This window comes from Paramisgurnus dabryanus, chromosome 5, assembly GCF_030506205.2.
Source record: "Paramisgurnus dabryanus chromosome 5, PD_genome_1.1, whole genome shotgun sequence".
In the NCBI taxonomy this organism is placed as follows: Eukaryota; Metazoa; Chordata; class Actinopteri; order Cypriniformes; family Cobitidae; genus Paramisgurnus; species Paramisgurnus dabryanus.
Genome location: NC_133341.1, coordinates 13,724,526 through 13,752,460, shown reverse-complemented (window position 1 = coordinate 13,752,460; position 27,935 = coordinate 13,724,526). Strand labels below are relative to the sequence as shown.

General features: G+C 37.7%; 1 protein-coding gene across 2 annotated transcripts in view; it reads right to left on the bottom strand.

Annotated features, from left to right (window-relative positions):
* Window positions 1-45: 45 nt before the first annotated feature.
* Window positions 46-27,935, bottom strand: part of pld2 (phospholipase D2) — a 33,275-nt gene continuing 5,385 nt past the window's right edge. For both annotated transcript variants that reach the window (XM_073814639.1, XM_065267268.2), the window contains 23 exons: window positions 26,391-26,518; window positions 25,234-25,376; window positions 25,037-25,130; window positions 24,340-24,405; window positions 23,997-24,055; window positions 23,756-23,890; window positions 16,331-16,441; window positions 15,833-15,976; window positions 15,638-15,721; window positions 15,353-15,431; window positions 15,115-15,225; window positions 12,562-12,750; window positions 11,845-12,007; window positions 10,807-10,925; window positions 10,607-10,720; window positions 10,404-10,508; window positions 6,019-6,107; window positions 5,312-5,425; window positions 5,152-5,201; window positions 4,765-4,899; window positions 4,429-4,582; window positions 2,454-2,571; window positions 46-1,906 (listed from right to left, as the gene is read on the bottom strand). In XM_073814639.1, coding sequence (XP_073670740.1) covers window positions 1,682-1,906; window positions 2,454-2,571; window positions 4,429-4,582; window positions 4,765-4,899; window positions 5,152-5,201; window positions 5,312-5,425; window positions 6,019-6,107; window positions 10,404-10,508; window positions 10,607-10,720; window positions 10,807-10,925; window positions 11,845-12,007; window positions 12,562-12,750; window positions 15,115-15,225; window positions 15,353-15,431; window positions 15,638-15,721; window positions 15,833-15,976; window positions 16,331-16,441; window positions 23,756-23,890; window positions 23,997-24,055; window positions 24,340-24,405; window positions 25,037-25,130; window positions 25,234-25,376; window positions 26,391-26,518 — 2,729 coding nt within the window. In that variant the 3' untranslated portion in view covers window positions 46-1,681. The remainder of the gene's footprint in view (window positions 1,907-2,453; window positions 2,572-4,428; window positions 4,583-4,764; window positions 4,900-5,151; window positions 5,202-5,311; window positions 5,426-6,018; window positions 6,108-10,403; window positions 10,509-10,606; window positions 10,721-10,806; window positions 10,926-11,844; window positions 12,008-12,561; window positions 12,751-15,114; window positions 15,226-15,352; window positions 15,432-15,637; window positions 15,722-15,832; window positions 15,977-16,330; window positions 16,442-23,755; window positions 23,891-23,996; window positions 24,056-24,339; window positions 24,406-25,036; window positions 25,131-25,233; window positions 25,377-26,390; window positions 26,519-27,935) is intronic.

Genomic DNA, 27,935 nt, shown 5'->3' with positions numbered 1-27,935 from the left:
AATAATAGCAATACAGACTTTTAAGTTGTAATAACACACAGAAAGTGTTAGTCAATATTGATTTTAATTATTATTAGTAGTGTTTTAACAGTAGTTTTAACAGTTCTGTATGCTTTCTAAATTAAGCATACGCACATGAAAAATGTAAAAATATGTAAAAGCAGATTGATACATTAAAATGTCTATAAGTGTACACACAGTGATTTTAAAAATAACATTTGTCACTTTATAAAAAGGAAACGTGATTGGTTGATATGTGATTGGAATGTAACAGTACATCATGGCAATATAGTGGTTAAAATCTACACATTTTCTTCATATTCAATAAAGGTCACATACAACATTCCATACAATTTGTACAGCATTCTGCAGGCATATTAGTAATAACATTTTTTATTTTAAGTAAAGTTCAAATAGGACAGACAAAATTAGCTTTGCTCTTCTGGCAGTATGCTCCACATGTTTTGACACCCCTCCAAGAGCAGAAAGTGGAATCTTCTGGACCGCTGACATTATTACATAACAATTTCTCCTGGTTGTCATGGAGATGGGAGTGATAAATGCGGAGCTGATACTCCCCCTGAATATCTTACTGTTTGCTGCCCCACCTTGATCCCCATAACACCTCCACCCTACCTGTTTTCAAAAAACATTACATAATTTACCTTACCAAGTATCTTATCCTAGTTTTTTCTTCAGATTTACGGTTCATCTATTTTTTCCTGTTTCACTATCTCTTCCTCTCTCTCTCTCTTTCGTTCGTTCTCTATCTCCTTCAGCAGCCAAGACCAAGTCGGCTCTTTATACCCGTCACCATAACAACCACAAATGTTCTGACAGATTTGCTGCCACTGCATTGAGGTGTAGTGCACGCAAGAAAGAGAAATAAAGAGAGGGGAAAGGAGGTAAAGCAATGCCATCCACCCACACACATTCACAACAATAAATGTACGTTCTGTTCCTCGGTCATCAAAAATACTCCACTTGCGCTCTCTCTCTTTTTCTCACCCTTACATCTCTTCCTTCCTTTCTCATTCTGCCCTCAATATGCAGCACTTTACATTCTCTGCCATCTTATATATATATATATATATATATGTATCATTAAATTCAAGACCATAATGAGCATTAGAACACATCTGATTTCTATTTTTTCCTATACAATAACCTAAATATAGTTTCATTGTTATTTTCATAACTTCTAAAGTGCAATGTCTTCTACTGGCATGTGTTTATTTTTTCTTACTATCATGTGTTAGTACATGGGCATTAGAGAGTATCTATTTATTCCTTCCTCATCTTTATGTTTTGAATGTTATTTCATTATTTACATATAACTTGCAAAGTGCATTATGTACCTCTGGCAAGAAGGTGCTAATATTTTTGCACTTTATCATGTGTTAGTACATGGAGATTAGAGAACATTTATGTTTTATCTATGTAATGAATTAATGTTATTTTCATATCATTTGCAAGGTGCATAGTGTACTTCTGGCATAGATACGTTTAGATTCTTGTTAGTACACTGTACTGTGGTTAGTGGTTAAACTGAAAGACAAGTGTATTCATTATTCTGCAACGGTAGTAGATTCTACCTTAGTTAGCTCAAATGATGTATGATACACTGTTTTATCTTTCATCTTTGGTTTCACTGTACAGTTTGACACTGTACTTCTGCTTGCTATGTCCACACCTCCACAGGAACCATTCCTTCTTTGCTTTTAAGTGGTGGAAGCAGGTTCTCCCCGCACAGAAAGTGCAACGGGAAATGGACCAGGATGCCCCTGACGCCCTGAAGTTCTTGTTTGGCTTTCTCGGGGTCGGCAAGGCTGAATTTCCTTGCATTCACATGCTCCACTAGCTCACGCAAGTTGCGAATGGAGTCCAGAGGAAGACATCGGAAGACCTGCACCACGAAGAGGTGACAAAAGCAAAGATGACACATCCAACGTTTATTTCAAAATAAAAACATCTTGGAGTACTCCACAAGTACTCCAACAGCCACGTTGAAATAACAGGGATTAGCGTTGTCAGTGTAAATATATGGCTAATGTTACAAGAGAAGTATATGGGAGTGGTGCTATAGTATTGCAGGACTACTTAGAACCTGCAAATTACAATGATTAAAGGTCTTGTCATAGTTTAGACACGCATCCAGTGTATTTAAATTATTTCAAAGATTATAGGGGTCCCCCAGCTAAGACTTGAGAGTTTACATTTATTGCTTTGTGATGGCACAGCATGAGAATTTTAAATTCTTGTAGCATTTTAATAAAAAACAGACAGCCCCCCAATTCATATTTTTGTGCTTTGAAGGGGGCCCTAAATGCTTATAAGGTCAGGGACCCCCCCAATTCCAATACTAATGCACAGTAAACGTAAATAAAAACCGACATCAGATAGATGGGGACTGTATTCATAATACTGCTGAGAATTCAAGCTCTGTTCCTCACCTGTTCATAGATGACAGCATTTGATTGGGCAATTTTGTTCCAAACGTTGTTGAAGAAATGATCACTAATTGGATCGTCAATGTTAAGAGTTGGGTCAGATTTCGCTCCGAGAAGCACACTGTAATTTATAAGGGAGAGAGAAACTGTTTAGTCTAAATTCTTATTATTTTAAACCTAAAACACATAACACATACTGTAAATATCTTTATACTTCATGCTCAAGCCTGAATTTAAAAAAAATTCAGAATCAGTGATTCATTGCCTTAGTGACAAGTCAACAAAATACAGAAAGAGAAACAAAAATGTGCTCACTTAACCTACTTTTAGACAGATTTGATGCATTTTAGCTCTGGCGAAAATATACACAAATGAAAAAGTGAAATGTGCAAACACATTTGCTATCAGATAAGAAGATTAAAGTGGAATAATTCAATTCAAATCACATGATCCAGAGATATGCACGCTGAACTCAGTCGTTTAAGGTCATATCCCAAGGCCAGCAGCGGAAGGTGCTACAGACACGCATACATTATTTGAAGCATCACACTGTTTCCCTTGGCAACCAAGAGATGTTCTGGAAGCTGGCGGTATGGAACGCATCATACTAACACACATTGCTCCACACACATCTCTTTCACTCACACACTCCTACACAGATAGGAGAACAAATTACATAAAAGAATAAAAGCATCAGCTTTACTGCACAGACACCGATCCATCAGTTAGTCATAGATTGTAGAGACAATAAGAGATGCATTATTATGGTGCTATCGAGGGATTTCAGAGAGAGATGGAAAGGTGATTGGCGTTTGGATAGTGATCCTTACAAACCTTGAACCAAAGTGCAGGGGTTCTCCTCAACTACCTCCAGTGTGCATAATATATTGCAATCCACCAACAGTGCACCAAATGCATCCAAACTCATGCTGTGTGATTATTTTGAATGGAGTGACAATAACAACAGAAGTGCAGTTTGTAAGCTCTGCACTTCTAGGATTTCATGACATAATAGCAAAACTATCCGTAGATGTCATTCTAAGTAATCAAATATCGATAACGGCACAGAAATGTGGTTTCGGTGCATCTCTAGTTTCAAATTTGGTTTAAGTGCCCTATATACAGGTATAGGGATTTCTTTAGGGTTAGGGCCTGTGTGTTTGGCAAAAAAACAGGGTACTGTGGGGTATTTGTTTACAAGCTGTAAGTTGAAGCACCGTTTAAAGTGGACATATCATGAAAATCTGACTTTTTTCACGTTTAATTGCTATAATTTGGTCCCCAGTTCTTCTATCAACATAGAAAATGTAAAAAAGATCAACCCAGTAACTTCTGCAAGCATGTGAAAAAAATAGGTCATTGACATTTGTCTCCCCTTGTGATGTCAGAAGGGGATAATACGTAAGGAACAATTGACGACGGGCCATTGAATTATACGAAAATAATGCACACCCAATGTGCAATGCGGCACGACGCGAAGCGGAGTTGTGCATTATTTTCAAATAATTCAAAAGGACCGGAGTCAATTATTCCTCTTATACCACGGTTACCACAAACATTGCTCTGGTGCCTATTTTTAAGACATTTGAAAAGTTAGGTGTGCGGTTATCAGAAATTCATGTATACCCACGGAACATTTCTCAGCCAATCAGAATACAGCATTCAACAGACCCGTGGTATAATGCGCCTTAATCTGCACTATCCAACCACAGCACTGCCATTTAGTGCAGAGAGCAGCTCATTTGCATTTAAAAAGACAGACCTAAAAACGGCACATTTCTGCTCACACCTACAAAGTGGCAATTTTAACATGATATAATAAATGATCTATATGGTATTTTGAACTAGAACTTCACATACGTACTCTGGGGACACCAACGTTTTATTTTACATCTTAACAAAGTCTTGTGAAATTTCCCCTTTAAACAAAGCTTGCCAAGTTTGTCCTGGACACACACACACACACATAAATACACACCCAAAGCACTCCTTTCGCAAGGCGAGTGCTAGTGGCCCGGCCTGGTACTCCTCTCCATTCATGACTGAAGGAACTCTTTCTTCATCCTCCACCAGCACGGCCAGCTCACTGTCACGAGTACCCAGCATGCTCCTGTCATTAATGTTGGCTGACCCTAATAAAAAAAAGGAGTGGAAGGACAGAACTTAAAAGCCACATTTTCACCTTCTGCCAGCAGATGGCTTTTAGAGCTTGTGATCATAACAGAAATAGTACTGTGAGAATCCCGTGTCATATACATATAGGGCCGTCTCTGATGGTCAATTTTACACGGTTACATTCATTTGATGGTCTCACCTATGATGTAGCGGCGGTCATCAGCGATAAGGGCTTTGCTGTGGACATAAATGAGTTCTGTAACAGGCAAATTGCCGAGCTGAGCGTGTGTGCGCAGACCACACAGAGAAAAATACTGTGTCCATTCATCCTGCACTGATAAAAAGATGCAACAGTCATTAAAACAATAGCAGACCGTTTGTGTGATTGCTTAATGGGTTGAACAATGGGTAATGCATGGCTGGGTGAAAAAGAAAACAGTAATGATTAATCTTTGTTAGACATTTAGAGTCACTAACAGACATAGAGAACTGAAAGTGACAGATTTAGTTCATCACGACAGGATGTATAAATGTACCACACTGTCAAAACAACAGACAGCTAAATACGTTTATGTCAGACACTTACTTTTCTCCTTTAATCTTGACAGGATGGAGTGCTCTCCTCTATTAATTGTCCTAAACCAGAAATAATACAATTTAATTATTTGAATGTTTAACTAATAAATGATCAAGTATTTTGTCTACTTTTAGTAGTGTAGCATTAATGTAGAGGTTTGTTTGTGCACCTGTAGGTAAAATGCAGTATAGCCTGAATGGCGTTTCCTCCTCCCTGACTGATGTCACCCTCAAAGCCGGGCAGCAGGGGAATTACAACAAACACCCTGTATTTCTTTCCCTCACTTTACCAACACAAAGAGAGAGAGAGTTACACATACACACAGCAGAGAAACAAAGCCTTCACTTTTTTCACATCCTAGAAAAATGAATAGTCGACAAAGAAAATATGGTATAATACATGCTTCAAAATCAAATCATACAAGCTGTCTGCCAAAGAAAAATAGTGAAGGCTTTTATCCCAGTGGGAAATTAAAGTTTATTTGGGATACATACAGTTTTTTAACACTTCCATATATCTATATCGAACATTCCAATTATACAACTACAATTATATTGTCAGTAAAAGAAAATGAGGAACAAATCAAAATGTATCTTCACATTTTACAGGAGTTTTTCTAACTTATGCTTTTTATGATCTGAGGTAAAAAGCCAAACATCACATGAACGTGAATATCTCATGATTCTCATTGCAACCAATCCATACCTATTTTTCCATCCAAGATTGCGTATTAAAGTTAAGCTCATAATTGGAATATAAAAGTCACATGACTTTTTTGATGAGCGTTTAGAGGGTTTATTTGGTTAGTGTTTCCCTGGCGACACAACAGATGTCATTTCATTTAACTTTGTATTATGTTTCACATTGCTAACACACCTGTGAGCACGTAGGATTCGCTTGACAATAGTGTCCCCGATGGTGTTGTGTACGCTCTTCTCATCTGCGCAGCTGATGAAGAACTGATTCTGAAAAAGAATAGGAACAGCAGAAAGCTTGCCTCTGGGGTGACTCTATATCACATACTGTAATATTGAGATCCACATGTGTGCTATCCACATTATTGTTTGTGAATTTCTTTTAGTAAACATTTCATAACCCTAAAGCCAAACTTAAGAAATTAATTTTGTGAAATTTTTGTTTTTTGTTCACATTATAAGCGACTTTGTCGCTATGTGTCGCTCGTCTCTTTCAAAAGGGTGTTTCTAAATCTGGTTGTCATAAACAAATGAGTACGGTCCACTTCAGTAACTGACGAGAGACGGATGACTTGAACTCCAATGCTTCGTTCTCATTGGTAGTTGCTCCAGAAAGTCACTCATAATTTGCGTAAAAGTAAAACATTTCTCAACTTTGTCACGCAACTGGACACTTCCCATCCAGTCGCCAACAGTCACTGTCACCAGAAGGCGCCAAGCTTCCATTAAAATCAATTAGATTGCTTCGCTCTGCTACTGCTAGTTGCTGCTAGTCTGAATGCAGCTTAAGGTGTAGTTTGCGAAGGAGCGTGGAATAATGGGAGTAGTAGTCTTTCCCTCCATTGCTGATGTCGACCAATCCAGTGGGACTCACAAATCATGTTAATAGATGTCGTAATTAAATTACAAAAATTATTTTGTAACCGTTACTTCATTACGTAACGTAAGCCGATTGATAGAAACGACAACTAAGTGGCGTACTATACTACAACTACTACTTCCATATGCAAAGCTTTGCAGAATGATCTGCATATGACATTTAAGTATTACAAGAGCGACTTTTATAACAAAATATATATAACACTGTGCTAGTGATTTTGGATATTTGAATTTTTAAGGACACAACAATTTAATCTGGATTCAGTTTGGGGGTATCTGTTATATCTAGGGCTGTGACGGTCATTATATAACCGTGAGACCGACGGTTATAGTTGAACACCGTCATTAGAACCCTATAACCGGCAAAACCGTGTTATTAAAATATATATAAAAAAATGTATCATACAGAATTTTTAAATACTATTTAAAACAATTGTTAACAGTCTGTGTTATAGGGATTGTTAATGTACATCACCGCAGTGTTGCATTATGGGACGTGGGCGCCATGTTTAGAGGCACCGCCGACCGCTATGCCATTTAATTGTGGGTGTGTTAAGCTAAAACTAGGTAAACTTGAAGAAGAACCGAAGAAATTTAGGAGTTTGAAAGAAAAAGAGAAGGGACCCTATCGGGAGAAACTAAGTGCTACTGCCAAAAAACTTTATTTGGACAAATAAACAACAGATCCATTTGATTTAGCAGCCCATGACTGGATTACGGATCCAGACGCACTACCTCCGCTCACATATCTGTTATTATTACCTTGTTTTTGGATTGAGTGATACACTTTGCAGGAGTTTAAGAGCTATAAATCCCTTCAAGCTCATAGTAAGATGACATTCTTCTTTCGGAGTTTTATGACGGTTGGCAAACCAGCTAAAAGATATATGCCATTTACTTACAATGTATACGTATCTTAATGAATCTATAAAAAAATATCCGTTTTATTCTGTGCAATGAATCAACACATGTATATAAGATGGCTCTTCTGTTCTTGGCCAAGTTATTAAAACAAACAAAATGCTAAATATTCAGCTAACGTTATGTTATTTCAAAGAGTCACAAGCAGTGGGTTTGAGCAGTTGCATTTAATAAAAAATATTTGTTATAATCGTCAAAATTGTCTAAAGATTTATTTTTATAACTCTTGTGGTTATGTTGATCAGAAATGAATGAATAACGTTACATAATTTACATTTACAAGTTAGTTTGACAGTGTTAGCATAAAAACAAGACAATTTAAGTGGTTCTGCTTTTATTAATCACAAATTACTGAATGACTGAAAATGCAGCAAACACACTCTATAGCTGATGCAGGGATTTTTTTGAAAAGTAAAAGTTTTTTCTCCTGATTGCGGCAGGCAAACCACGCGATCCGGCGTCTTTTCGTCAGCTCCTCCACCGGCTTCCCCCAAATAAAAGCTGAAAAAACGTATTCCGTTGTTCAGTTTCCTCCCTGAACGATCGTGTGACCTGCTGTGGCAGTTCTTGATCGAGCAGTACTGACTAAACATATCCAAGTTTATTAAAATCTCGACAGAAAATACAAAAACAACCTCCAACACACTAACTCAAATACAGCGGGATAGGAGGCGATCCTGCAAATATGGCGGATTACTCATAATGCCACACGGCGTGACGTCAACTCCACATTCCCTATACGCCCCACCATGTTCTCACGCAGTGAAAAATACAGAGCGGAGCAGACACTGACAACGTGCTGCCATACAGGACAGACCAGGTTACTTTTCGGTTACTTTTGAGATTAAACATATTAAACAAAGTCTCACCTTTCAAATCATCTCTTCCTTCTAGTTAATTTATAGCATCAAATAAACATGAATGACCATAAGAAGGAATGTTGTTTTAACCGCGGAAAGACGTCAGTACACTCCGCTTTTCAAGTTCAAATTCTCCCATGCTAATCTACTAACTCTCCTGAAAGCACATTCACTGCTTGGCTTGCTGTTAATTTTAAATAAACGTAGAGTAAGTAGCTAATCAGTGTCTTGTTTATTCAAACGCCGGTTTACTTCGCAAGTGTGAGAACTGAACAGCGCGTACTGTATGTGGAGAGCGTTTGCCGCGCGTGGCCATTGTCAGCTGCGTTTGCTGCGCATACTGTGCAGTTTGATAACAGTATAAAAATCTCAAGGTCATATTACTTTACTTTATAGGTATGATGACAAAATTTTCAAAAACCCCAAAACTCTAAATTTATCACATGACTAGACAGAGCAGACATTACCATTTGCAAAGAAACAAGGATTGTAAAAATCTGTTGAGTATTGAGAAAGTTATGATATTTTTAATATTAGAAATCAGGGGAAAAAGTTATATATGGATGTCTATGGAATGTGTGTGACCGAAATGCTGCTTATTCACAAGTTTTTGCTTGTAACTCTCTCATTTTATCAGATATTTTCATGAAATTTTAACAGAAAGGTAGAATTTTGTTAGTACTTTCAAAATAAATTATAAACATTTACTGTTTTAGTTGGAATGGGCATCAAACTTTAGTTGGAATGTGCATCAGACCCATGGTAACTATGGTTTTTAGAACGATTCCTGCAGTGGACGTTCTGACAGAGCGTTCACTGTAGTCTATTAATAGATACGTGACTACCAAATTTCCGCGGTTTATTTAAATACCTTCTCCACCATAGACTCAGACTACAATGTTTCAGGACCAAGATAAAAGATATTTATTTGGGTCCATCTACCTTTCATTAGAGACCAGAGCTTAGTGGAAGCACACCGCCCGGTTAAAACTGACACAAATGTTTAAACAGTTGCTGTGAATCAAAAACACCTCCGAGTTGAAAGTTAAAAATATCAAACGCTTCCGGTGGTCGGACTTGACCTATTTATTGTCGTATTTAGTAAAAACATACTACAACCTTGCGGCGAAAAGTGGATATTGCATGATACACATTTAAAAGTACTGCGTGGGCTGAAACAGATTCTTCGACCCAGAAATTCGACGCGCGTGCCCGCGATGTCAGCATTGCTATACTTTACATGCATTTATGAGCAAAACCTCTTCAAGACGCTTTCTAACCCACATTCTGGTCCATGTAATGACAGATATAGACACAATTAAATCTGTTTCTCTGAAGATTATCAAAATAACGTTAGATGAGAGAGGATTCATTTATTCTGAGCATATAGTGACAGCGCAGTCTTCTGTCAACAGTGTGTTTTTAAATATTTCATTGCTTTCTGTTAAATTGCTTAAAGTCATTACTGTTTAAAACACACTTGGCATCACATTCATGATTTTATGGTAAAATGACACTTTCGCGTCAATCCACAAACATTTAAACGAGCAAAACGCCCCCCCACAGACGGTTATGTTATGAACCGTCACATTTGACTCACGTCATAACCGTCATCACCAATTCTGAAACCGGCACACCCCTAGTTATATCCATTCCAGTTTTTATAGTATGACTGGCATTAGGACCCTGTTTCCTTGATTTTAATAAATCAGAGGGCTATTGTGTGTTGCCAGCTGAATGCAGTAAAATCACATGATTCAGTGGGAATGAACACCGCATACGGCTCAACAACAGTGACACTGTGTATGTGAAAAGAGACCGATGCCTGTTGTGTGTGGGCATTAAGTCTTATGAGTCAGAGGTAAATGTTGTTGGCTTACTCAGGTTACTCAGGAGTGTGTGTTACCTCTAGATACACGTAATGCTCGCTGTTCTCAATAACATGTATGTAGGCATTGAGGATAGAGTGTTCACAAGTGCCAGCAGACCAGCGGTCAACAGAACGGAGAACCTAAAAGAAAGAACAAAGGAGATAATATATGACGGCAAAGAACTAAATAAATTGAATAATGAAGGGAAAACGGCAATAAATGTGTTTGAAATTTGTACCTGTACATTGGCTTTTTTGGCTTCAGGAACACTGAATGGAAGCTTATCTGCTGTACAATGAGATTTCGGCAGTAGGTACGGGTAGAAGTCATCCTTGTACTTATTTTTGAAGATCTTAAAAGGACATATAAGAAAAAACATTAGTTTCCACAGTGCATGTTGCTTCATAAAAAAATATCCAATTTATGAGTAATTCTCACCTTAGTGAAGTTCCAGCGCTGAATGAAGTGGCGTGCAAGGTCTCTGGCTGCTTTTCCGTGATGCACCGCGCCCAGATCACGCCAGGGGATACGTGGTACCTGGGTTCTGTCAACATTGTCTGGGAAAAAATGATGTAATGTAATTCTTAATTCTGATTGGATGATCTGACCACAAAGGAACTCTGCAAATGTGGATTCTTTATAACTGCACTACACAACATAATTTAACTATTAAAGCTGCTGTGCTACCTTTAGGTTATGAAACATATGATGCATGAGAAACTGAGAAAAATGCCCTTAAAGTTTTTACACCACTCTGTAAACATGTTACTGCAATTTTGACACACTCGTTTCTCTGAAATAGGACAAAATTGAACGAGAACACTTTGTCACAAGACAGAACAGATGTCACAAAGCCTATTTCAAGCCTTAAAGGTATAGTTCACCCAGAAGTGAAAATTCTGTCATAATTTTGTCATCCTCAAGTTGTTCTAAACCTGTATGAATTTATTTTTCTAATGAACACAAAAAGATATTTGATAAATGATGGTAAGCACACAGCTAATTGTAATGATTGACTTCCATAGTAGGAAAAACTAATACTATGAAAATCAACTGTGTTATTACCATAATTTATCAAAATACTTCCATAGTAGAAAAACAAATAATATGGAAGTCAATAAAAAACTCATACAGGTTTAAAACAACATGAGGGTGAGTAAATTATGACAGAATTTTTTATTTTTTGGTGAACTATCCCTTTAACTCAATTTTGAACAAATGTGTAGTTACTGTGATTTGCCTTTGGGGGGCAGTATAGTTTATGTATGTCATTTGCAACAATCCACTTGCAATATTAGTTGCCAAAGGAATTGTTTTTCTGATTATTATAAATATTAAATGAATAATATAAGAACAATAACACATGACCTTTCATGAATTAGGTGCTACACTACTGGCTAAACTTCAAATGACAAAATTTGGTTTTAGTTTAAAAATTATGTTAGGCCTATATTCATGAAAATGAAGAGTGTGTACCTTGATAAGGCTGATCCAGCTGTGTCCAGTCTCTCTTGATAAAGTTGCTGTAATCTTTTCCAAGCCACATGAGGGCATTACAGCTCAGGTCTACTTCATCCTCACACTTTTTACCTGACTCAGGTTCTGTCAGAGGAATTGCAGAACTGTCCACTGTATCAGACTGAAACAGAAATACCAGGACAGGAAAAGAAAACAGAAAGAAAGATAAGTGAAAGATGAGTAAAAAAAACAAGGCATCAAGACTTTATTTAAAGGTAAAGTTCACACCAACAAGGTTGTTTACAGTCATTATTTACTTTTATACCACGGGTCTGTTAAATGCTGTATTCTGATTGGTTGAGAAATGTTCCACGGGTAGGTATGCATTATTTTTCGATAACCGCACACCTAACTGTTCAAATGTCTTTAAAATAGGCACCAGAGCAATGTTTGTGGTAACCGTGATCTGAATAATTGACTCTGGTCCTTTGAATTATTTGAAAATAACTGGGTGTGCATTATTTTCTTATAATTCAAATGGCGCGTCGTCAATTATTCCTTAGATAATGTATAAATTATACAGTGTGTTTTTTGTAATTATATATAAAAGAGCTGTGATGATTCTTCGTCACTACTTTTTTGTTTTCTTACAAATTTTCAAAAACTCAAAATACCAAATACTCAATATAAACGTCTTCCTTTACATACACCTACATCTAGTGCTTAAACTTATACCTCTAGGTCTGGATCTGCTGTTCTTCTAGGGGGAGACAGGTCACTTAGCCTGTAGTCACTGTCATCCCATCTCCCAAAAGCAAGGTCTAACCCGCCCATAAAGGCCACTGATTGGTCAATAGCAACCATCTTCTCATGATGGGCCCAGAGGACCACAACTGAGGCCACATGATCAGGGTGACGCATCACCTAAGCAAAAGAAATGCAAATTGAGTCATGAAAAAAGTCAGTCAGGCAGCTGTGACAGTCAGGCAGCTGTGAATCAGTCAGCTGTGGCGATGTTATCCCTTACGGATTTGTTATGTTCCAAAAACAGAGGAAAGATAAAAGTAGGGAAAGGAAGTCGCAAACAAGTATGGTTGTGTTTAACAGAAACTTATTAAAGGAATATTCCACTTTCATAAAAAATCTGATAATTTAATCACCCCCATGTCATCTAAGACGTTCATGTCTTTCTTTGTTGAGAAAACATTCTGGAAAAACATTCCAGTATTCTTCTCCATATAGTGGACTTTAGTGGACTTCCATGGTTAACAGTTTCAATGCAGCTTCAAAGGGCTCTAAACGCAAAATGATCTTCATTTTCACAAAAAAAAAGAACTTTTTAACCATAACTTCTCGTCTTGCACTATCCTCATTATGCGTCAGCATGACCTTATATTACGTAATCACGTCAAAAGGTCACGCAACTACTGCTCCAGTGTTTACAAGTGTGGAGAAAGAGAATGTTGTTGTATGGGCAAATGGTTCCAATTAATGTCTTTGTGTCAGTTGATTGTTTAAAATGGTCCGCAAGTGTGTGTTCCACATATTTAACGCATGACCTTTTGACGTGATTATGTAATACATAAGGTCGCGCTGGCGCTTCACACAGCTAGCGCATTTTGGGGGGGGTGGCAAAAATGACAATCATTTCCCTAGATAAGATCATTATACCTTGGTTGGGATCGTTTAGAGCCCTTGGAAGCTGCAATGAAACTGCAATTTTAAACTGTTAAAGTCCACTATATGGAAAAAAAATCCCGGAATGTTTTCCTAAAAAAAAACGTAATTTCTTTTCAACTGAAGAAAGAAAGACAAACATCTTGGAAGACATGGGGGTAGGGGTGTGCCGTATCATACCATTCACGATAATACCGGTATAATTTTTTTACATGATAAAAAATGTCATATCATGATATCAATGATATAGCGACGTGATGACGTATGTGATGACAGTAACATTGTTGTTGTACTGACGCATGTTTACTTGATATTTAATTAGACAGATCCATCTTTTCTATTCATATTCCATTTAATTATGTGATCTGATGAGTTTAAAGCTCTGTTTTACCGTTTGTGTCTTCCGCGACTGCCGCGAGGCACGTGCGCATCATCCACTACTGGGTCCTAAAGTACATCCGATTTCACACAACATACAGACCAAACACACAGACAGATGACTTGCTGATTTCTCGTGTGTTTATATGAAAATCTGATTTATTCACTTGTGTTTTATCTGAATTGGATTAACATTTATCTCACAACCCCAAATGTGCTATGATTAATGTTAATGTTATTTATTTATATTAATGTTATGTTATTATTTATTTATTAATTTTAAATTGTTAGCTAATGACTTATAATGACTCATAGTTTTTATACAATTTCATCTCTAGTTTGTACTTTGTTTACATTTGACTAATGCTGTGTGATTTTGTCACTACTACTGCACTTTAATGCTGCTTCTGCCATGGATTTAAACTTCGAATTAGGTAGTCTGTCATTGACGGCGCATTCACGCGGGGCTTAAGTGTTAATGCTTAACGGAAGGCTTGTCTGAAGCGTGGCCAACAGCCAATCACAGGGGCCGCAGCACATGCTCCGGTCTTCCATAAATGTAATTGGCTGGCTCTGCCTAGGTTATTTGCTTAAGGCAATCTGATTGGCCGACGCTCGCGTTGCCGCTTGAAAAGCTGAGAAATGTTCAACTTCTGCCGCGAGCAACGGCAGTGACGCGGCCCGACGGATCCACAATTCAGTTCGCCAACGTTTGACGTCACCCATTAAAAGTGAATGGGAAGCGTCAACGCTTATGCCCCGTGTGAATGCGCAGTAATGACCCCTCATTGGATGGAAAATGCCCTTCCTTTTCCATAATTTTTTATACCATTATAAATATCATTAACGCAAGAATTCTTAAAATATCATGATATATTTTTTTATGGCTGTACTTCCCACCCCTAAATGGAGGTAATTAAATGATCAGGATTTTTTTATATGAAAGTGGAGTAATCCTTTAACTCTTCGTGTATTCAATCCCATGTACACAAAGCATACAGCAAAACAGCATTGAGTGAATTGCTTATGGAGTAAATGAACAAGTCTGGTCAAGTCAAGTGCATTTCACAACACACTGTTTAAAAGCAGCTTTACTGGAAAATACATCTTAGATAAAGAGATATAGAGAGGATAAAAGAAAAAAAGTGAAAGTGTAAGAAAAGTGGGTGGGGTGGGAATTTTAGGACATACAGCAGTATGGAAAGTCTGTGTGTAGTATGGAGTGTATCAAACCTTAATATTGGGATGCAGGTTCATCAGAGTCTTCTTGCTGTACCCACTGTTAATACCCAAAGCCATTTCTACTTCCTTATACAACAGCACACACACCTTCACTCCCTGTTCCTGAAAATCCAGCACAGAGGATGTGTGAAGTTTTGTCTAACACATCTCAACAACATACAGTTATTTGGCTTCTCATCAATGTTTGTAAGTATCTTTTTTGACAGATAAAGAAATTTTTTTCCCATACTGCTTTGCGTTTGAGAATCTTGTCCAACCGCCAATACGTGTTTGTAGCTGGACGTTTGAGGAAAACCTCTGGACTGAGCCTGCGGAGAAAGATGAATTAAATTACATTGCTTTCAAACACTCACCCAAACATCTCGCTTCAACATACTAAACATTACAATTTAATCAATCATAACAGCTAAAGGGCTTAATGGAAATGAAATCCTATTGAAAAAATATTACCGTACAACTGAGCCATCTCGGATACCGAGCATCCATATATGTGTATATGCAGTAAAACACTAACCACCAGTCAGTAATGAAGATCTCCTCCTTGGCCTGTTCCAGTGCATCAGCCAGGTCTGAGAAATACCCATTCCCATTAACATACCTGCCAATCCAACAATGAGTTTGTCATTCAGCCAATTCCCATTTTACAAATTAGATATAAATCATCATTTCTTGATAGAACCAAAAGCACATTACATAAATGCACACACACCACTTTGTGAGAGTATCTGGCCTGGGTGGGGCAAAGCCGTTGAAGCGATGTGTCTGGATGAAATCACAGCGTTCAGAGAGACTTCGAATCTCATGACTCCACCACTGAGCCTGCCTATAGGTAGTGCACTTAATCACCAGCTTCCTGCAAAACACACACACTGCTATACTATCTCAGTAAAACAATACATTTGATCAGTTCTGGGGATTGGAAGACTTTCTAATTTTGTTCTTCAGACCTATGTCATTGCAATAACTAGTGAAGTACCACTGCTGCAGTATCCAATTCCCCTGAACTAAAGCCCCTCCCTACGTCTAAAATCACATTGAATACCAAGAACTCTCGGGAGGAGGAGTAGCCCATGTGGGTATTTCTCACATACCTATGTTTTAGACATAGTTTTTTATCACGCATAAGGATTTTCGCTTCCTCTATAGTATAGAAGTAGGAGATTTCGGACACAGGGTTGGAGTTAAGCCACAGAGGCAGAGGGTTTACCTGCTAAAGTTTTCGATGCAGACTCCATGCTTGGTATCAGTGAAACAGCGGCCAACCAACACCTTCAGCTCAGGATCAAAGAGCAGAACGAATGATACAACGGGAGGATCTCTGCTCAAACACATTAAAGACAGGAAATGAACATCAATGATAAAAACCATACAATAAATGTAATAATTTAACTTAAAGGACAAGTTCGGTATTTTACACTTAAAGCCTTGTTTTCAGATTGTTTATGGTGAAATAGAACGGTTTTGACTGAAATTTCGACATATGCGGCTGCCCTGAGAATTTTCGGATGTTTGTGTTTCACCTCACACCTCTACAATGGGTTTATAGGTGCACTGGAACAATTCTTCCTAAAATGCATTAAACTTTCGTTTACAAAGACGTGAAACTCACCGAGTGGTCAGGGGTGTTCACTGATATGCTCACACAAAAATCGCTGCAAAAGATGCTTTCCAACAGCTGTTTTAGCATTCGTTGTTAACTTGTGGACCTCCAAACGCCTCACACCCGTACATTCTTCCGCTTAGAGCTTGAATAATATACACTCCAGCCCAGGTGGTGGCACTAATCTGCCATTGCCAATTGCAAGAATAGAAACAAAGTTCCCGGCGCGGAGTAATACCGTACCTCACAGCACAACTAATACAAGTCAATGGAGTTGGCAAAAACTACGATAAAACCTGTTGGAATGCGTATTTTGCAGCGATTTTTGTGTGAGCATACCAGTGAACACCCCTGACCACTCGGTGAGTTTCACGTCTTTGTAAACGAAAGTTTAATGCATTTTAGGAAGGATTGTTCCAGTGCACCATTAAACCCATTGTAGAGGTGTGAGGTGAAACACAAACCCCCCAAAATTCTCGGGGCAGCCGCATATGTCGAAATTTCAGTCAAAACCATTCTATTTCATCATAAACAATCTGAAAACAGGGCTTTAAGTCTAAAATACCGAACTTGTCCTTTAATTTATTTTAAGTGCTATAACTGGGTCCCCAGTGCTTCTATCAACCGAGAAAATGTTAAAAAGATTAACCCAATAACTTTTTAGTAAACCATTCTCTGCAAGCATGTGACAAAATAGGTCATTGAAATATGGCTCCCATTGTGATGTCAGAAGAAGATAACACTGCCCCTTAGGGCACACTCACACTCCAAACCATCCCAAAGCCTTGTTTGTTTGACTAGTGTGATCGCTCTGTAGCACGCCTGGGTGCCGTTTGGTTAATCGCGCCCTGGGCGGCTTGCAGAGGAGTGTTGGAGCGCGGTTCACTTGGGCTCATGCGGGAGGGTTTAATGTGAGCACAAATGCGCGATTCAAAAGGAGAGATGTCAATTGCGCAACCACTCACCTTCATCTGCCTTCTTAAAAACTTTCTGATGCACACAGCAGGGTTACGTGAATTTCTGGGCTGCACACGTGACAGACCAACTAAGCAATATGATGACATGTGAAAGGGCTGTGTGTCATCGCACAACAAATGACTCCGAATAAAAAACACAGACTGAACATTACGATGGGTCCCAGTGTTAAGAGAGAGCTTTACTTCCTGTTTTGATCAAAACAACTGCATCCTAATGACAAAAGCGCACCCAGGCTCGGATCGATGAAAGTACAGTGTGAGTGTGCTTCTGGGGGAGTAGGGAGGGGGGATAATTGGGCTGAAGCATGGTTTGGTTTGGATAATGTCAGTGTGCCCTTAATCTGCACTTTCCAACCACAGCACTACCATTTAGTGCAGAGATCAGCTCATTTGCATTTGAAGGACACTCCCAAAAACGGCACATTTTTGCTCACACCTACAAAGTGGCAATTTTAACATGATATAATAAATTATCTATATGATATTTTGAGCTAGAACTTCACATACGTACTCTGGGGACAACAAAAATTTATTTGACATCTTTAAAAAGTCTTTTGAAATGTCCCCTTTAAATCAAGTAAGCCCATTTTAACAAGATGTAATAAAAGTCTCAGGTGTGCCCAGAATGTGCCTGTGAAGTTTCAGGTCAAAATACCCCACAGATCATTTATCATAGCATTTCCAAAATGCCCTTCCTATTTGAGTGAGAGCAAAAGTGCGCTGTTTTCATGTCTGTCACTCCCTTACCAACAGTGAGACGGTGACAGCTTCAGTTAAAATAGATCTAATTCCTGTAAATACAGACTGAGTCAATAGTATCTCACTACTGAGAAATAGCAGCCAGCGAACAACTGAGGGCGGAAACTATGGTAAGGCAAGACTGTCAGTCAGTGGCCATGGAAAGTTGTGAGTTGCGTTGCTATCTATGGGGGTTCAGAAATCTCTGATTAAAAAAAAAACATTTTATTTGTGTTCCTGAAGATTGTGAACTAACGTTGTGAATCTATTGGTTCTCTTTTGCACACACATATGAATCCACCAGTCATTTGGAGTGAATGTGCTTTTTAGAGCGTCACCATTTTAGAACATTACTGCATTTTAATATCAAATTTTTTGTTTGTGTTCACATAAAGAAAGGAAGTCATTTACATCTGGGATTGAATGAAAGTGAGTAAATAATGTTTTTGTTTTTTTAGTAACTATTCCTTCAAGAGGCAGAGGAAGAGAAACAGCAATGTGTCAAATCAAAAGTTGAAGTGTGTAATTTCTGTATCACTAGCATCACCAAATGCAATGGGCTTTCTAAACAAAAACAAATAGTCCCACCCCAAATTCAACCCACTGGTTGAGTCAGCATTGTCAGTCTGGTCAGGTCACTTACGCAGTGTTGTTTTAATAGCGCCATGTTTTAATGGTGCCCCGGGCATTTATAAACACAGAGTGTTTACACTAGATAGTGTGTATGTAAAATGTTTACAACTAACATTAAACCTACCATTTGTACAAAAGTATAGTATGGGTGGAAAGGACTCCACCTACACCCAGATTGTCAACAACTCAAAACCATAAATCTGAACTTTCTTTCTATGGAAATGCTTATAAGTGACCCTGTCTGTGAAATCCAGAATAAAGTCTCATAATCTATTTGTGAAATTAAAAGCATCTAAGTTATAAATTTACATTATTTTATTTTAAAAAAGTTTTAATATTCAAATATTAAGGATATCAAGATTATTTTGTCAAAGCTATTTGATGGGAGGTTTAGCAGCCGATCTGTAGTTAGGATTGTATACATTATGTAGGGAATAACTGACGACGGGCCATTGAATTATAAGAAAATAATGCACACCCAAGGTGGTAATGCGGCACGACGTGAAGGGGAGATCCGTTACGCCGATTTCACATCACAGGCATGAGCATGAGCAGCGTGTATGCGTAGCGTGAGCAGCGTGTGAGGATAGCGTTTGCTGTGCAGTTTATTAACAGTATAAAAATCTCAAGTTTACATTACTTTATTTTACATGCATTTATTAGCAAACCCTCTTCAAGACGATTTTTGAAGGTCAGTGTAATTTATATAACTGTGATTTGTTTAATCCACACTATTTTCGTGCTGTTCTGGTCCGTGTAATGACAGATATAGACGCAATACACATAATAGACATAAAAGGCCCATAGCACATTATTAAATCTGTTTCTCTTAAGTTTTACCATAACATTTTTAAAAAAATCACCCGGTGATTGACAGCATGATGATGAAGTCGATCGTTTTCCCCTTCAACAGTTTAAGCATAAGATTTAAATTTATAAATGTATCTGTTTCTCTAAAGATTATTAAGGTAGATGAGAACTCATTTAGTGGGCAGAGAGTGAATGACAGGGCAGTCCTTCTGGTTACAGTGTGTTTTTAAATATTTAATTGCTTTCTGTTAAATTGCTCATGTTTGAAACACACATGGAGTCACATTCATGATTTTATGGTACAATGACACTTTTTCGCATCAATCCACGACCATGTAAACCATAAACAATGCACTGTCACTATAGGACACCAAGGCACTCTTCTAAATAATAAAACCGCTGGATTTTTGGATTTGCCCTGATGAAGGCCTAGATGTAGGCCGAAACATGTTGGTATTTTTAAGTTTCATTGTGAACTAGCACCTTTATTAAAGCAGTTTTATTATTTAGAAGAGTGCCTGGTGTCCTATTGTTATTTTTGAGATTTTGCTTGCTTTGCCAAAGAGCACCTTCGATTTATGTATACTTTTTTTACGTAGCCCTCCAGCCCCTTCTTTGTGGGTGATTTTTTTTGCACTGTCACTTTAATTGAGCACGAGCTGTGCAGCAAAAATAGAGCTGACGCCGTGTGGTGTGCATGCTTCAACTTTCTAACATGGGCGCCAAAAAAAAAAACACACTCCGCTTACGCGCTACTCACGCTTGCAGTCTGAAACAGGCGTTACACCGCGGATGTGCATTATTTTCAGACAATTAAAAAGAACCGGAATCAATTATTCTATTTAAACCACGGTTACCAGAAACATTGCTCTGGTGACTATTTTTAAGACATTTGACAAGTTAGGTGTGTGGTTATCGAAAAATAATGCATATCCGTGGAACATTTCTCAACCAATCAGAATACAGAATTCAACAGATGCATGTTATAAATAGTATTACACATTTTACAGAGTAACATTAGCAAAGTGTAGTTTGTGATACGCTTTAGCTATGATTTGAACTGCGTGTTGTTTATTTAGCTTGCTATCAGAAATAAACTACTCTAAAAGGACTTTATTGTTATTGATTCTTTGTGGAGTTTACGGGAAGTTATGCACGTTCCACGAAAGCCTTTGTTTATGTTGTTACTGCCAAAACTATCTATAGGATGTTTTTTTGTGGAAAACTGACTTTAGCTGTACAGAATAACAATACTTAAATATGCTGGACTGAAACACTGGAAAGTACACAGGGTTATCAACTTTTCTTTTGTCACATATTATGATTTGCAGCCTTTGTTTTTGTTAGATGAATGTCATTTCATTCGTTTTTAACCTCAGGGTGTTACCGTGAAGGACACAATGATGAGCTGAGCAAAGTTGCAACTCTGCTTTTCAGGAAACCTCATTGTTTGCTTTGTACCTCTCAGACGAGCTTTGCCATACATAAATATTAAATGTTCCATAATTCGCTCAGACTTTAACAGGATGCTTTTTGTCACGTGTTTTCTGAAATAATGTAAGATCAGGGTAATGTCAATTTTTTTGGTTATATTTTCTTTGATTTTAATTTGTGCAATTTGTGTGGTTGGAAATAATTTGACACTACGGATCTGTGCTAATTAACTCTGAATTAATTCTTACATAATTTCACACAAATAATGTACGTCCTGGTTGGTGGTACATGTGAAACACAGTTTCCTATGTCTTTTGAACTGAAGGTCTAAGGTGAGAACCTGTCTGACAGGTTTCAATTCCAAGCACTAATTATTGGACTAAAGTAACATCTCTCTTAACCTTTCAATGACCTACTGTGATTTTCAAGGATATTACTTATTTACAATGTTTATTTGCATACAGTCCTTTCCCTTTATATTCTACAATTTTACACCTTGTAACTGAAAAGCTTATTTTACTTACAATACCTAATAAATCAATACATTTTAAATATAAAAGTATAATAATGTATATAAATAAAAATATAGCTGCAAGCAGCAATACCGGGGTCAAGCCAAAAAGGGCACAGAAGGATGTAAAGTTGAGTTTGAATAAGCATACTAAAGAACCTTAGCCTGGTTAGCCAGACCTACATCAAGATGTAAGGTCTGGCAACTCTTCACACAAACGGCTCAATGCAAGGGGCGGGATATAAGGTTGTCCCTCAAAATGCCTCTGCACGCAATAGGATAGCGCTATGACCAATCAGAGCAACGAAGAACGAAGTTTTCAAGTAGGAACCGTCGCAGCTCTGTCGTCATCATGTTAAGCCCGCCCCACAGACGCTACACACGATGTGATTGGCCTGACCAAATTTTGGTTTTTGGAGCTGTTAAGTGTATTGTGAGTGCCTAGACTAAACCCTGGCAGCAAATATATTTTGCGGCCGCTAGGGTGCGTCTAGATTTCTAGGCTAAAAGAACCTAGGAAAACCTAATGATTTCAGATGAAAAAAAAAAACGCAAAAGTAATCAACAAAAATAATCAATGTTCTTGTCTACTGCAATTATCCTTCTGTTATTGAAAATCAGTTGATAATGTATTCTCATTGGTTGCTAGAGAATAAATTAACATCCACCAGTGATTATAGTCCAAGCCTATAAAGGAATAATCCATGATGACTCATGGTTTTAGATGTGTTGTTGCAGTAGTTTTAGGCAAAACATACCATATCTCAAAACCAGTAGGTGGCGCAATGACAAAATTGTGCATGCAACATCAGGTCATGATTGTGTTACATCTAGCTAATTTTATGACTATACCTTTTAGTTTAGTGAAGAAACAGTTGTAAGACCATAGGGCTGGCTAGATATCAAAGGTTTTGTTCAATTATAAGGCCAACTAGTGGTGCAAGCATACAATTTTTTTGTGTGCCCTCAGACTGTTGTCGTACATAAGTGTATCAAATCTGGTGAAAATTTTTTTATTTTGGTTGTGGAGTTATAACCATTTAAATGTAATAAACACAAAATGTAAAGGTCATTTTTCATTTTTTGCAATTTTCAGCCATTTCTGATGAAAATTTTAATATAACACCAAGAGTTTTTTTGTTCCTGACTGGTATCACAAAAACCAAGTGTCATGTCAATAGACAGAAGTTTGACGAAGATACAGCCTAAAATATGTTATTTTGCGTTCTACGTAAAATTTGTTGACGCGCTATACGACATCGGATTGGTTAATCATAATTCTTTTAATTACTTTTTGCCTTGAGTGTCTCTAGATGCTACATACTGTTTTTTGTGGCAATTAGGCAAAAGCTCTAGGAGAAGTTAGAATAAGTAGGTTTTATGAATAATTCAAAATTGCGGAAAAAAATGTATGACGGAAAATGACGTCATAGGGTCCAATCGAATCGGCTTGAGCCAAGGAATCAGAGAAAACAAGAGTTTAAGGACTTACAGATCAGAAAAAACATAAGTGCAACTTTGGACTGTTGGTGGCACTGGCGGTTAGAGATAGACTCCAAATGTGCTGTGGAGACTTTTTGGACAGTCCTTTATAAGCATGTCAAATTTCATAACTTTCCTATGTACGCTGCTATGGGCTGCCATAGACGCAATATCGGAAGAAAAAGAAAAGGGAAGAATAATAATAAGAAAACTTACATTCTGGGCTTGACCCCTTAATATAATTTCCTTCTTTTGACAGAAGGAAAAATTTGATAGGCGACATATGAGCTGGTTTACTAAATAAAAGACCTAACTTGTAAAAAGTAGTTCCTGCTTTTTGTCCTTAATCAAAATAACACCTCTTCTATAAAAAAGCAAATGTTGTAACATGAAACCACAAAGGGAACCAAGCATGTATTCATGTTTCCTGAAAAAAAAAATACTAACCTGGACATGTACAGAAGGAATGAATCCTTCACCACCAACCACCGACGAGACCAGCGGAAGCAGAACTGATGGTGTCCAATGCAGTTAAGCCCCTGGACGCGGTGACCCCCTGATCTTTTCGAAATATAACCCTCTCTGCGGAAAAACCAAAGAAAAACTCAAACAGAAATACACAAATACATCCAGTCAAACAGAAATAAACTCAACAATCACAAAAAAGACAAACACAATCTGAACTCACAGGCCTTTTGTTCCAAGGTCTCTGATAAAGGAGAGTGGACTGATGGCAAGGAAGTCCAACTGCAAGTGTAACACATATAAACAAATGTAAAGGTACTGGCAATCAAAAACCTCTGAGTAACCCATGTGTATTTGTTGGTGGGGTTAACCTGGCTTGGCTTCAAGAGTGAAGTAGCTGAATGTTTTATACTAAAAATTATATATGGAGCATCTTCAATAAAAATCTTTTAGGGGTTCAGATTATACATAGAAATCTGAATTGATTTAAAAGCAATAAACGTTTACAGTGTTTCCTTATTGATTGAGGTAAATGTGTATGTACTGTATTTGCATAAGCTTCTCACCATCCCACGAAGGTTCCTGTAGAAGTTGTTTTCTAATAAATTGTTTAAATACTCCTCCAGATATTTCTGAAAAACAAACATTACTCATTCATCTCACCAGGCACAGAAATGTACTTTTCACTCGAAAGGGACTAAACATTTTTTTTTATTTGACAATGTATTGCCAATAATAGGGTATATGTCGAACGTCACCGGAAAATTGGGTTGATCGCTTCAAGTTTCCGGTATGTGCTATCGTAGATTGTCATTGTTATTCGTTGAATTATTTGTGTTATGCTCTTTTTTATTCTAATATCTGAATGTATGTGAGAAGAAAATGCATTTGTCAAAAGCTATAAAGTTTAAAAAAAGTTAGTGCATTTTCTTTTACTTTTAGCATATCCACTAGACATTGGTTATTTTCGTCTTTGGTAGCTCCTGATTGCTTCATGTATGAAAACAGCACCATGTCAGCGTCGAGCATACAGAACCAGAAGCGATCTACTATGTTTAACAGGAATGCGGAAGTAAGTTGCGCATATACCCTATTGAAAGCGAAGGCATTTTTAGAAAACAGATGCAGTTTGTTTCATCATTGGACTATTCAGAAAGACAAAAATACATGTGAAGGGAAAATGTATGGTTAAAACAACTTCTATGACAAAACACACGGATATGCATTTTGCAGTGGGAAGTTAGAATTGTTGCTTGTGTGTACCGGCTTGCTAGATGTTCTCCTGATTCTGTCTGCTCCATGTAAAGTTGGCATCTCCTCCGTGAAACCTGCCATTTGTTGCCTCTGAATGCCGAATCTTAATCAAATCACATGCGCACACAGAGGACAACAGCAGGTCAAAATTCCAGCCAAAACAAATTCGGCATTGTGAATTTGCATGTGACTGTGTGTAAGCTTACCTCCCGAGAGGCAAAAACTGCAGCAATACTTTGTGTTTGTACAGGTCTCTGTGGAGGTCCTGAAAGTGCTTGTACTTTCGTTTCACTGTCCATGTGAACTCGCCGTGTGTTAGACGAACTGTGTAGAGAGTGCATACGCGTACCTGCATGTTGTATATTAAGACTGTTAGATACAACACAACAACATGTATAAAATGCACAGTTCTGGGGACTTATTTCTTAAGCAGGGCTGGAAATGTGCGTACACCACTTCCTACACAAAGGTTGTGATCATTCAAACTTGACAATTGCATGCCAGTCTCACTAATATGAAGATCAGCATTCATGAAGTGCTTTGCATTTACTATGTTAGGGTTAAAAATGAGCATGTACAAGGTGGGATATGAAGCTGATTCACGTATGCACACTTGCAGTTTATCTGTGATTTATAAAGTGAACATTGCTTACAGGTACGCGTACACACGGTTCAAGAAGTCTGAATATTTTTTGACATATGCCATTTTTGGCTTTTGGGCACACATACACATTTAGTAGATTCCTATGCATAGTTTTATACATGAAAAAATATGCTCAATTCCAGCTCCCCTAGAACATTAGATATTTACCGTTTTGGAATCCATTCAGCTGATCTCCGGGTCTGGCGGTATCACTTTTAGCACAGCTTAGCATAATCCACTGAATTTGATTATACCATTAGCATCGCACTTAAAAATAATCAAAGAGTTTTGATATTTTATAAGAATTATACATTCTTATTTTAAACTTGACACTTAAACTTGAGTTTAAAATAGGAGAAATATTGAAACTCTTTGGTCATTTTTGAGCGTGATGCTAATGGTCTAATCAGATTCAATGGATGATGCTATGCTAAAAGTGGTACCGCCAGACCCAGAGATCGGCTGGATTCCAAAACAGTAAAAATCAAGGGGAGCTGGAAAATGTCAGGGTTATTTCTTGTCACACAATAATGGCATATAATGACTTTACTTCAATAAACATACAAGTCCTTTATAGGTTTATTACGTGGCAATGTGCAATATCGCCAAAGGTGCTTTTCCGTTTCACAGTTTGCGTAATACCCTATTTAGATGTGATTGTATTCTCATTACAATACAGCCTTGTGTAATATTTAGATAAACTCACAATTATTTACAAACCTTGGAGCGGGTGGTGTATCTTTCTGTATTTTCCACTTTGCAGGTGATAGGTGTGCCATGAATAAGAGGCGAGATGCCTCCCTCTTTCAGTTCTGTCAAGTGATGTACCACGAAAAAGTCACGCTCCTCTGACAGAGACACAAAAAATAAAATATAAGGTATAGTAAACAATTTTTTTTATTGGAGTTTAAACACTTTATTGTAATTGAACAGTATTAGGTAATGATACTTCTTAGTGGTATTGCTCTCTTTTGCTTTATTGACGGCATGCACTCCAGTTAGCCTCAATTTAACAAGTCTGTGAATTTCAGCAAAAACATCTTATGTGGTCTCATGTTTAAATTTAAATTGCAAATTTCTTTCAAGGCATGCTACAAGAAGTGAATATGTTGGTTAATCTGCTCTCTCTTCCTCGGTTCTTTACTGTGTTTTGAGGAACAGTCTTTGTGACAGGTGCAATGTTTGCTATCTTTTAGCAGCTGAGGTTAAAGATCACATGAGTCACTCATTTACACATGATCGTAATTCATCTTGATGTATGTGAAATAGCAGTAAAGCCGGTAGTGCCTCTCTTCATTCTACATTTTCTCAGGGAGCTGTATAAACACACAGTCACACGCAGGAATGCTTTCAGTGTGAATAACATTAGGTTGTGACAAAGAATCACTTGTTTTGCCCTGGATGAATGATTTAGATGAAATGGCTGCAGTTTAGTGAAGATTGTTGAAGACTATTTGGTATTCAAATCCTACCTGTAGGACTGAATGTCCACACTGACATTGGCAAAAAACGAGACGCTCATCTGAGGAAAGTCAATGTACCCTTCTAATGATTTTAAAGGTTAGCATACTGACATCAAGCTTAAGAAATGCTTAAGTAGTGTAATGTCATATATCCGCCTCATATAGTTCAACAATTTGAGAATCAGTGACAATTTATCAAAATTGTATTGCTCATTCAATCAGATGCTTAATATTGTTTTGGCTACGTTACTTACATATTGGGTTAAAGGCGGGGTGCAGGATCTCTGAAACCCAATGTTGAAATCACCTAAACAAACACGCCCCTACCCCAACTGAATCTGGACCTGCTTTTGAAAGACCCGCCCCACACCTACGCAACCCAGGCAACAATGTCGGTTAGTAGACACGCCCCTTAATGTCGATTGGCTACAAGTGTGTTTTGGTAGTTGGCCTGACTCCAACACTAAACTGCTTAATTGTGATGATAGGATTCGGAAATGCATTTGACTGCTATTATACATGCAAAGTAGCTATGGCTAAATAAGAGTTAAGTTTGAGCTTAAAGCAAATTAAAAAATAGAGTGAACATGTTATGACTGGGTGGTACTTAAAAGTTTTGATTTGTTCCGAGGTGTTACTTGGTTTGAAAGTTCACAGAGAACCTGACAGCATTCTTATGAAGTCTTAACCATGACTATATCAAAATCAGTTTCGTTTTTAATAAATAACTGTATCTGTATATGTAATGGCACATTAAAAAAAGCATGGGGATGCAAGTTTCATTTGGGCGTGTATTATGTCT